The 12,229-nt window shown below is 48.2% G+C and overlaps 1 protein-coding gene across 4 annotated transcripts in view; it reads right to left on the reverse strand.

Moving 5' to 3' along the window:
• The window catches only part of LRP4 (LDL receptor related protein 4), an 83,446-nt gene that overhangs the window by 25,732 nt on the left and 45,485 nt on the right, over positions 1-12,229 (reverse strand). For all 4 annotated transcript variants that reach the window (XM_056347697.1, XM_056347696.1, XM_056347698.1 and 1 more), the window contains exons 3-8: positions 6,376-6,492; positions 4,153-4,266; positions 3,592-3,708; positions 984-1,112; positions 501-620; positions 244-369 (exon numbers count right to left, since the gene is read on the reverse strand). In XM_056347697.1, coding sequence (XP_056203672.1) covers positions 244-369; positions 501-620; positions 984-1,112; positions 3,592-3,708; positions 4,153-4,266; positions 6,376-6,492 — 723 coding nt within the window. The remainder of the gene's footprint in view (positions 1-243; positions 370-500; positions 621-983; positions 1,113-3,591; positions 3,709-4,152; positions 4,267-6,375; positions 6,493-12,229) is intronic.

The following is a 12,229-nucleotide window of genomic DNA, read 5'->3' on the forward strand; positions in this document are numbered from 1 at the left end:
ATAGGAAGACACAGGGATCTGATATTTGACCAGAAAACCCAGTCACTGAAGTTAGTTTAAGCACATAGGCCTGCACCTGTTTACAAGCATATAAGATAGCCTATAGATCCCATTCTTTAGGAAGGACAGAAGATCTAGGCTGACTCTAGGATGAACTCAGTGAGGCAATCCAAAAGAGACTCCACCACCTATTACCTCCAGGATGGAAACATTAGCTCTAAGCAGCAAGGCAGCAGGCCAAACCTGTGTTCTCACAGTTCTCCTCGTCGCTGTTGTCAGAGCAGTCATCTTCCCCATCACAACGCCAGGACAGACGGACACAGCGCCCTGATTTACAGCGGAACTGGTCAGCTGTGCACATAGATGTAGCTGAGGGACCAAAAAAAGAACATTAGATGAGCAAGAAGGATCAGAAGAGACCCAATTCCAAAGCCAACATCCCCAAACATTCATCTGCATCCACAGAAACGGAATGCTTCCCACCAGTTCCCAGCACTCACTGCAGTTCCTCTCATCTGACTGGTCATCACAGTCAAAGTCTCCATCACACCTCCAGCCAGCGTTAATGCACAAGCCACTGTTGCACATGAACTCTCCAGAGCGACAAGGCTGGTGAGATGCTGCAGAGGTGGTAAAGAATATAAAAAGCAAACTCAGACCAATGTTAACATCCCCAAAGCCCCTCAGCACCACCCTTACGCTCCACTGTTGTGGAACTTGGTCCTGAATAGATTCCTCCTGGAAACTGCTGTAATTTCTGTACACAGAAGTGTGCTGACTACACAATTCCCATCACTACTCTCACTTCCCAGAGTTAAACGAAACAACAATAACAAAAAAAAAAAAAACCACAAAAAAGAGCCACCTTATGTGTGAACAATTCGATTGCTGTCTACACTGCAACCCTTCTCCAGCCAATGCAAAGTCCGTTTAGGTTTGCAATTCAGATGCTTGAACCAGCATATCGCCCTGTACTAACTTACAGCAGTCAGATTCATCAGACCAGTCCCCACAGTCATCGTCACCATCGCAGTGGTAGATGTCCAAGATGCAGCGTCCATATGCACACTGGAACTCCTCCAAGCTGCAGGTGGCAGCTGGAACATCTGATGCTAACAAGGGAATCAAAGAAAAAACAAAAAAGCCTGAGGTGATGGGGCACAATCCAGTTTAGGTGATGGGGCACAATCCAGTTTAGATGCAGTCTTCTCAGTTTAGTGACAGACTAGCAAGTATCCAAGTATTTAATGGAAAGGAATTAGCCATTGCTGCCCATCTTTGCAGGACTTTGAAGTTACTGAGAGGAACCTAAATGCTGTTTGCGCTTCACTGAGGGGCAGGTTAAACCCATATATAAAGACAGTCATGCAGACAATCCACTAAAAGAATCCAGAAAAAAAATATTTACATAGGATGTTAGTCTATAAACACTAACTTTTCAATAGACATTAAGTTCTGGAGAAGGAAACAGCTAGGAAGAAGAAAGGGTTGATGAGAAAGCAACAAAAAGAATCCAAGAGCGTCATCTTTCATCTTATACTTGAGACACTACGTCTTGGTGCCCTCCAGAAAGTGTATAAATTGATTATTAGACCTGGAAAATGTAGATACAAAAACAGGTGGAAAAATCAAGATACCCTTTGAGGTAGCTCTGTATTAAGGAGTGAGGCATGTCAGAATGCAAGATTAAAGTGTAAAATGATTCCTTTAACATTTTAACATAAATAAGCACCTGAAGACCAAAAGAAGCAAGCAACCAGCAAGGTGTCCAGGTCTATACTTGACCTTCGAGGATTTTCCCTTCCCTTTCCTCTTAAGCTGCCGCCAAAACAAATCGTGCCTTATCAGTAAGGAGCACTGTCAGGCAGATGACCCTGGCCAAAGCCCACAAAACTTTTATAGTCAAGGATTTACCCACTGTTCTCTGTTCAACAGTACGTTGTGTGGGAAGGGATAAAAAAAAATGTTTTGAGTCCCACACAGCAGAGTCTGATGCCTCTTCTCATACTCTTCAGAGAATGAACTGCATGTTTCAGGCATATGAATCTTACAACTGAGAAGCTCTGGAAATAAATCCACTAAACAAAAGGGAAAAGAAAGACTGACAGTCTGCCTCTCCAACCTGAAGTAGCAGGCACAGCCTGCAGGTGTGCAGTACGAGCTTTAGTTCAGTATCTAGTGGCTGGATATCAAAACGTGTGTTACCATGTGCCTCAAAGGAGCCTGACAGGAGTGCTTGGGTCTCCTTGAGGAGAAAACAAAGTCAGTGACTTAAATTCTCACGTAGTGTGGTTCAGTTGTAACACACGTACCTCCAAAAGAAACACACACACACACACACGAAAAAAAAACACATGAAAAAGAACAATGTAGGCCCACCTTGCCCTAGATGAATGACAAGTAGGATTAGAGATAAGGAGAAGATGACAACCACATGGAGGAAGATATGAGAAAGGGAGGTAGCAAAACCGAGCTGCTTTGTGAGTTACTTAAAACGCCCTACAGAGACCAGTGCGGGTCAGGATGGAGCGGCACTCCAGCTCAGAGAAGCAGGGGCACCACTTCTGGGTGCCCCTCCGCTCCCGTAAAAGGCAAAGTTGAAATATCTCCCCTCCCTTGCCGAGGGCCTGTTCATGGCCGGTGGGGAAGTGGCAAGGAAGCGAGAAAGGGAGAGAGGGAAAAGGAGAGGGAGAGAGGCTGGCTTCCTTTTAGAGCCCTTTCCTGGCTTAGAAATGGTTGCAACCCCTGGCTCCCTGCCAACTCTCATTATCTGGAGAGATAAAAGACAACTCCCCCATGCATCCAGTCCCCCTGCCCTTCAGGAGCTAGCGGCCCTGATCCCCCTCCCAGAGCTTTTTGAAGTTTCCTGCTATCTAGAACAAATTCTGCAAAATGCCTTTGAAAGCAGGGTGGGGGAAGGGACCGCTGCAACTTCCACAGACGGGGACAGCACTCACAGACACAGTGGAGAGGCCGTGGGGGTTAGGAAGGGACATTAATAGAGGCCTGTCCCACTTGCTACAAGCCTGTGAAGGTAGAGGAGAAAGCAACTGTTGTGGGCTCTCATGGCCCCCCCTTCCCTGTCGGTCACTTTTCGGACAACACCCTGCACAAAGCATCCCAGTGAAGAGAGGCTGGGCAGCCAGGCAGCCCTGCAGCGTGCCAGCTGGGAACGTGCGGTCCCCGAGGATGCTGTCAATGGGCAGAACCACCACCACCCCTCCAAAATTTCAGGAAGGAATCAGACAAGACAAAAAAGAAGGGGACAGTTTTCTCCCCTTCCACCCTGCCCTCCAACTCCTAGTTTTGTATTCGGTAAAGCATAAGCCTCCTGCTCTGACTCAAGGTCACGCAGCCACAGGAAGGAATCGAGAAACAGCCAGGCACAGACAAAGTATGCCTGTGAGGTAATGCAAGAGATAGACCGTTCTCTTGTGCCCTCTGGGGTAGGCAACAGAAGGCGGCATAGCTGCCAGTACAGTCAGGACTAACTTGTTTTTGATCTCTGCTGCAGAAAACATGCCAAACCCTAAGACAGGAGCAGGTCCAAAAGGCTATTTCCTGTGGTTACAAAGCAAGGAGAGCACTTACGGCAATTCTCTTCATCCGAGCCATCCTTGCAGTCTGTGTCACCATCACAGAACCAGTGCTCAGCTATGCAGCTACCATCGCTGCAACGGAACTCCTTCTCCGAACACTTTCTCATATCTGCAAAGACAGCAACGCAAACAAAGCCTTGGCTTTTCTCAGAGTACCCAGGAAACCACCAGACCATGCTCCCGAAGCTCCTAGGGCACCCACAACCAAGGCTGCTCATTAAACCATACATTCCCATGTCATGCAATGCCTGAGCAAAACCACCGCTGTTCATTTAACTGACAGAGTGCTGGATTCAATATGAATCCGCAGGACTTCACAATGGCATGCCAAGGAATAACACACCTCAAGTGATTTTTGCCTGGCAGGTAAGCCACACAGCCTGAGATCCCAAGCAGCCAGCCCTGGGAATGGAATATCCCGCAAGCCCAGCCCAGACAAGCCAGCTGTGAGCCTTCGCCATGCTCAGAGGATCCTAGAACTGCACAGGTTGGAGTCTGCACAACCCCTTGTAAAGCACTGGCAGGGCAGTATTTGTAGGGCCACGCTACTCACCGCACTGCTCATCACTGTTGTCACCGCAGTCGTTGTCACCATCACAGTGCCACAGGCTGCGGATGCAGTATCCGTTCTGACACGAGAACTCATCTTCCTCGCATTCCCGTGGAGCTGTAGGGACACAATGGAGATTAAGGTGAAGGCGAGGCAAGAAGATTCACCTCGCAGAACACCAAATCTGTGACGTGTTACAAATTGAGCAACATCTTCCAAGGACACCAGGGTGTTGGGAGAGCTGATTTCCCTTCCCTTAACAATATGATATTAGGGGCGGGGGGGGGGGGGGTGGGGGTGGAGGGGTAGCACAGAATATCGTATTGTGTGCAGGGCCACTGTGAGATTTCTTGAGTGTCTCTCTTCCACTCCACCCACAAGTCAATAGTACAGCAGGCTCCATAATTTGAGAACACAGGTTGGAAGTACCTGGAACAGAGAGACAGAGAGAATACCACCATGTGCTGGTATTCTAGCACAGCCCCAAGCCACGCTCAAGAGATCCCTGCACACAAAAAAGGCAGTCCAGGCTTTTTTTAAATAGAATTAATAGCCCCTATCATTATCTAACAAATAATTCCTGGTAGAATTATATCTCCACCTTCTTTTCACAATGCCAAAGCTATCTTCAAAGGAAATTGTTCACTGAAAAGGGAGAGAGAAAATGTAAATTTCCTCTTCTGGACACCTCAATATTTGCAGCCTCATTCCACCCTCTTTGCCAGTCTTCTAGGGAAGCTTGTCTGCAGAGCAGAGCAGGGGAAAGGAAAGGGACTGCAAAATTAGCACCTGAGGACCTCAATCCAACAGAAACCCTCCTCTGTTTACGTGCTAGTCTGAACAACCCCCTAGGAGTCTCTTCTTCACAGAATCTTGCCTTCCTCCTTTCCTTAGTCTCCAAAACTTTTGATCACACCCTTCTTCACTGTTGTCTTAGACACAAGGGCATACCAGCTTCTTCTGAAAAACAGAAGACCGAACAGACCCAGACCTATATACCTTTTCTTCTATGAAAATAGTTGAATAGACTATAAAACTGAGCTTAGTCCTGTGATCCAGAGCATCACATAGGATGTCAAACCCCTGAACCTGGCTTCCAAGCCCTCTACCCAAAAGGGCAGGCAAAGATCAGAGGCATACTGACCAAAAAGTGAATTCATTTCCATGCAAATACTGGATACTGAATACTTCACAGCTGAGAGCTTTATTTTTGCATTTCTTGCGATGTGATTCCTCCACCAAAGCCACTCTGGAGCACCACGCACACAACTTCTGTAGAATTCAAGGGCTGTAGCATGATGCTTATTAAGCAGCTGCAACCATCTTAACCAGGCAGCAGAACTGCTCTGCTCCTAAGTGCAGCCCGATGCCAGCCCTAGCGACCAGGGCAGTTTCAGAGAAGCTGAAGCTCCAGTGCTACATAACACGCCGGTTCTCTGGCACGTGCTGCCAAGTACGGACCTGACAGCTGGCTGTGGAGGAGAGGTGGATCCCCGAACACCTTTTGCTAACCAAAGCCAACCACAAGCAATGTTTGTCCTCAACAAAGGGGAAAGCAGAGGGCTGAACTCCAATGTCTCAGGCAAAATTCCCCTCCATTTTAATAATTCGTAGAAGCACAAGGCATTGCTCACAGCTAGCAGCCTGCCGTGGCAGCTCTTTTGAAGATGACACCTCACACGGCAGCCAGTCAAGTCAGCTTTCAGGGTAACCGGTGTCTGTGTGGGCAGCATCCCTACAGCACGTCCCTCTCCTCAGGGAGCTCTGTTTGAAGGGAGAGGATGCTGGGGACAGCCCAGCACAGCAGAAAAATCAGACAGTGGAACCTGAGGCCACAGGAAGCCAGCCAGACAGGCAGGGCAGGAGGATTTGGCAGGGGTTAGGTGTTTCCATGAACAGGGGACACACCAAGAGCTCAGAGCTCAGGGAAGTGCTTCATGGGACATTAACTAGCAAGGCTGCAGGGCATAAACGGTTCTCCAGCTGGATGGAGAAGCACCCCCTCCCCCAGTACCCGCAGCTGAACAGCAAGCCAGGTGCCAAGGCGGCAGGGCTGACGGACATCAGGTAAACATCTCTATCAGAGGCAGGGGTATAACTTAGTACAAGCCAAAGGTCTGATTCAGTGGATAAACTCTTACATTCCTGTAATAAAAAGAATCAACTTTCCCCAGCCATGGCAGGCAGGCACTGCACCCACCCTCTCCCCTCAGAGCGGTGACTTACGGCAGTCCTGTTCATCAGAATCATCCTCACAGTCGTTGTCTCCATCGCAGACCCAGGACCGGCGGATACACTTCCCGTTGTCACAGTGGAAGTCCAAGGGGGAGCAAGTGGGCAGCACTGCAACAGCAAAGAAACACCTCATGGAGCTGCAGCCAGCTTCCTTCCTGAAAGCAAAGCTCTCTCCCTCCTGAGGGAGGAGAGCTACACCTCTTCAAAACAAAAGACATAAAATTTCAATGGATGAGGAAGAGCTGTTCCTCAGATGGGGGGCCAGGGTAGGTCTGTAGCTTGGCATTCTCTCCTCTCCCCAGAGAAGTACTGACCTTTCCACAATAAAGTAGCCGCCACAATTCCCCCACTGGGCTCCTTTTTTCTCTTTCATCCATAAGCCTGCTGTCCTCCCATAACGACACTTGTTTTATAGCAAGCAAAATTACATTATCAACATCTTTCCTGCAAGCTTCCCAGTGCAGTCCATCCTTTTTCTATCACGCAGCAAGTTCTTCGGAGTGAAAACCATCAGAAGCAATGCTTTTGGGAACAGGATTTTGTAAGGTACATGCTACAGTGTGCGTTCCAACATGGGGACTCTGCTAGCATTTTTTCTAACAAACCTGCAAGGAGCAGCTTAGCAGCAGGACTCCACTGCTGGGGATAATTTGCTGTGCCTCAGGTGTGGGCAACAGAGTGCAAACACTGCTAGAGGTCTCCAGAAGGGACAGAGGAAGGGAGCAGACATGGGATGATGCTTGCCTACACAGGAGTCTGCTGGCAATGGAGTGGAACCACAAATCCACAGTGTTTGAAGAGGCCTGGAGCAACAAAGCTGGAATTCAAGGGGGAGCACCAGCCCTGTCCTTCCCCCCACAGATGAGAGGAACACTCAATCCTGGGAGGTTCATGCTTTTAAGTGCTGCCAGCTGTGGTAGGGAAGGGGCTGCACAAGACTGTTCCCGACAGGTGTGTTCTCCAAAGAACAAGGTTCGCTCAGCGATGCGAAGGGGCGAGGGCTGGAGAGGCTAGTGCCTGAAACCCTTTCATCCCAGCCCAGCTTGCTGACAGCTTCTCCCATCTGTCACCAGGTGGGCCAGCCCTCCTCTGCTATGCTGCTACTTCTTCCCTGCCAACACGATCCTGGAGGTGGGAGCGCAAGGGGAGGGAGGCGGGTAAAAGAAGAAGGTGAAGACAGCAGCCACGCACACAAGGAGGATTTAATAAAGAAAACAAATAGTCACATTTTCAGCTTTTCCACCTTCCTCAACCCTCCATTTCCCCCCAGCCCCGGACCGCTGCCAACATCCTATGAAGGCAGTATGGAGGATACCGTACAGCAGAATCATTCACTGCTCTCCACAGCAAGTCCTCCAACATTTCTCACCCAGGGCCCATCCTAAACGCCTCCCACCCTAAGAATAACTAGGGCAGTTAAATTCAGGCTTGCTCTAACGTATCTTTATCTAACCACAAATTTGGATCACCGTCTCAGCTGTTCCTGCAGCATGGCAGGTGTAGGCATCTGTGTATCTGAGAGGGCATCACTGCTCCTCACACTGAACCCTGCACTATGTGACAAAATACACAATCTGGCACTGCCCTTGGGAAACGGTTCTTCCCGTCGTGTCCAGGATGCCCCATGCTGAAACACCTCCAGGTCAGATCCAACTGCTTCGAGGCCCCAGAGAGGTACAAAGGTGGGAGGAAGCACACACATCTGCATTTTTACCCCACAGGTTTGACAGCACCCTGGTCTTCCAATGGCTGACCTGTTTCTGGACAACGTGCTTTCCCCGAGCACCCTTGTCCTGCTGCATCAAAACAGACAGGGAGCTTCCCTTTCTTCCCCAGGTCACGCAAAAGGAGAAAACACTCCAAACTTTGCTTCCAAACAAAACCAAGATGGATTTTTGGATTCAGAAGGGTCAGTCCCACAGATCGGCCCTCTCACCCCCAAGCGCAACTTCCATATGTCGCACGCTGAGCAAACCTTCCCTGGCCTCAGCTGCAGTTTCAGGACTAAGACCATCCCCCCAGCATATGCTTTTCTCTCTGCTCTCCCGGGTCCCAGCGTGACTAATCACCAAAGGACTGCACAGGAGCCACCTGGAAGGGAATTTGCCTGCTGACTCTCCAGGGGAGAATTCTTCAGGCTCCCAGAGGGTTAGGCCATTAGCGCTGGTTCAGAGCCGATACCATTATCCCACTGAACTGCTGCATCCCTTCATGAGGTAGCGACACAACATGAAATTCCACCCCTACAGGGAGCAATTCAGCCAATTTCATACTCCTTGCTAAATATAAAAATTGAGCTTTGAGCACAGGGGAGCAGGGGGAAGAGGGTGAAACACAAACTGCCACATACAAAGGAGAACCTAATTCCCACCCCAGCAGACAGCAAGTGTGTGCCAGCTCAGACAACACCAGGGGGGAAATAAATCCCCTTCTACAGGAGCTCCTCTTTAAAGTATGAAGAAAAAACACAAACCCACTTAAGACCAAAAAAAACTAATGAATGAAGGCTGATGTCTCACAGACCAGAGGAACTGCCAATGGGATCAGGGCAGGGATCCACGCAAGCTTGTAACCTGAATCTAATAATGGTCAGAAACAGATGCTTCAAAGGAAAATGCAAGAGATTCTGGGAGCAGCTCTCCCACCAGGGCAGTCTCTTCCTAAGCATCCCCCTCCCCTGCTCCGCCTTCCCAATCCACAATCCCTCCTCCCCATTAAAAAGCAAACTGCCTACGCAGAAGCATTCCTGTGTTTCTTTCTATTCATTCTAAACACATCGGGCTCCAGTTCCACTGCACAGCCCTTTGCTCTAGGGTTGTTATTATTCAGCCTTTCTGTTGGTCATTTATTACTTCGTATTTTGATGACTTTTATTTCTATGGAGTTAAAGCTGAGGGCATACCACTAGCCCACGGTTAATGTTTAGTACCGTTGTAAATATATCCAAAGTATTTAGAAATTTGAAGTTAAGAGGAAATTCAAACGTTAAGAGGTCACACTTAGGACATTCAAACAACCTCCACTATATTTTGTCCTGACAGCGCGGAGCAGCTATACAATTTGGTAAGTGTATTGCTTTATGTCATGTAACTCATTTTAAACGCCATACTTCCATGGTCAGAAGAGTACATGGCAACGCGAATGAAACAGCAGGAACTCTTCACTGCCAGAGGTGGGGCAAGACCTCTCTTGACAAGCCAGATTTGCATCGAGAAGACTGGAAACGGAACCCCTATATTCTCCTCCCAGCTTGATATTGAAGCTGGCGTGACCATGGGACAATTGTGTCTCTTTAGCTGCGCTCCCCCCACCTGTAAATTGAAGGGCATTGATTACCTCCCGAGAAAGCTGCAAGTCCTCCATAGGCACTGATTCCACTGATGAGAAAGTCATCACAGATCGCACCAACATGCTTTCCCCACTACTCATAGCAGGATTACGAAATACAACAGTAAACACAGTTAAGCCTCATCCCCTCTTCCCTGCTCAATTCCAGCTTGAGCGCTCCATAGCCATGCAAAGAAACAGTATTTTCCTAAAAGAGATGAGCAAAGGCAAGTCCCAGGATGAAGACAGACAAACGCCCCGGCAGAGACCGACCTGCCTCGCCAGGCAGGGCCGAGAGGCAGGATGGGGAGCAGGCTCGAGGAAGGGGAGCGGTGGGAAGAGCAAGGCTGGGCAGCGACAGCCCAAGAGAGCACATCTGTCAACTGACAGTGAGCAACACAAAAAGGCCTTTGAACTTCCAACCATTTCCCTGAGCTCATCCCCCTGCTTGGTCACACTGGACATCATCCAAGGTTTCAGCAAAGCTAGGTCTATCGTAAGCCTGCTATTCCTCCCCCTCTCCCAACTCCTATTACACAGGGCATTCTTTTATGGCCGAGCAGAAGGGGAAGGGGGAGGGCGGGGGGAAAAGGGAAGTTTATAAGGTGAAACGCAGACTGAATCACGTCCCACTGTCCTTTGAACGCTTCATCCCTGCTGCCTGTGGTGAGCAGGTTGCTTTGTACCCAAGGACAGCAAGCAGCTGGTGTTCAAAGCTCTGGAGCACAGTGATTTGAACAATACTGCTTGTTTAATTAGATAAACTCTCAGTCATCTGAAGAATGCGAAATTAATTTTTAAAAGTAAATACAAACTAAAAGAAAAAAAAATATTAATGCTACGTATGTTAAGAGACAACTGCAGCCTGACCTCCAAGTATGTCCACACTCATGTACGTGTGTCCTGGTTTCAGCTGGGATAGAGTTAATTTTCTTCTTGGAACATTCTTCTGTGAGCACATACACACACAAACATAGATCTGTTCGCCAAGATCTGCAGCACAGTGGGCAGTAAGTCCAGAAACAAGAATAAAGGACGATAGTCCACTCCCCAGAAGAAATAGGAGACACTGGATTTTAGTAACTACATTTTGGAAAGTCTAGCTCCAGGATAACATAAAATGTTTCCAATCGCACTGCTGGACAGTATTTAAGGACGTTGCTGGTTAAAAGAAAAAAAATAATTAAATAAAGAAAAAAATTAAAACAAGACTATCAGCACCCAATCTTTCACAGCCCTTTGATCACAAGCGCTGTGCCCGAGGGGCACTGCATTAATTCTGATGCCTTTTAAAGGAAACACGCATAACTCCAAGCCCAATAAAATGACAAAGTGTGGTTGCAGATACGGAACTGGTGTCTTTTCAAGAGAAACTTGAACTCTTGACATGAGTTCCTAATTAGTAAAACTTGAAGATTAGAAGTGAGGCTTCACCTGAGCTCTCGCATCTGAGCTCATGACTGGTGATTAAGTGAAAGTCAGATAGGAAGGGAGGAAGAGGGAAGATCATTCTTGTAAAGTTTCCATTAATTCTAGTAAAATACCCGTGAGATTTTTATCCTCACATGACCTCAGAAATTCTTCTGTGGGACTGATAAGCAGGCTACAGTGATAGCCCTGTTCCTGGTAAGGAAGAGACCCTCTGGGGCCTGAATAAGTTGTAGCTCAACAAGAACTGCCTACATTTCCCAATGAGATGGGAACAATGGACCACTTCCATTAAGCTTTAAGGTAAAAGGAGTAAATTCTTCAGTCCCTTTAAATGAAAAAGTATTGTACCACCGTGCATAGAGCTAAGCAAGCAAGCCTGCGTCCCAAGGAGCTACACATTTCCAAGCTGATTACGTATGCTACAGATCCAAAATTCAGAGCAAGGCGGCTGTACTGGGGGATGGTTACAGGGGGATTTGGCATATCTTAGGAGAAAGAGAACAATTTCTCAATCCTCAGGCCAAGTTTACTCAGTTGTCCTTTCACCCCTGCCACGGGAAGTAAGGCTCATTCACACCACGCTGGACTTCAAAGGACACGCGGGAGGGCAGAATGAAAACCATTCCTCCGCTCGCACGCGGCTTGCCTTAGGGACAGTCCAAAGCAGCCTCTGTTGGCAGAGGGCAGGAAGGCAGCTGAGCTACTCTGTGCATGTGTAGCAAGGGCTTCCAAGCCAGACACTGTCACCGAGCCAGAGCTGATACCAGAGAAACGTCTACGAAGCTGGCGTGACAGCTGGGAGGTTGCTTATTACTATTATTACTACAGAACTCTGGCTTGTAAACATGATCCAGAGCAGGAAGCAAACATGTCACGGAATAATTGGCTCCCATCACGGCAGGGCTTCAGATCTGCAAGAAAAACTGTTCCTGTCACAGCCAGGTGAGCAGAGGCAGGGCTCTCCAGAAAACAATGGGAAAATACCTGGAGACAGACATTCCAAGGATACCAATCCAGGTGGAAAATGTCTGGGGTGTGCAGAAAGAGCAACAGCTGATAAAAAAACATAGTGCAACTCAATCAGAAA

Source organism: Falco biarmicus, chromosome 7 (assembly GCF_023638135.1).
Source record: "Falco biarmicus isolate bFalBia1 chromosome 7, bFalBia1.pri, whole genome shotgun sequence".
In the NCBI taxonomy this organism is placed as follows: domain Eukaryota; kingdom Metazoa; phylum Chordata; class Aves; order Falconiformes; family Falconidae; genus Falco; species Falco biarmicus.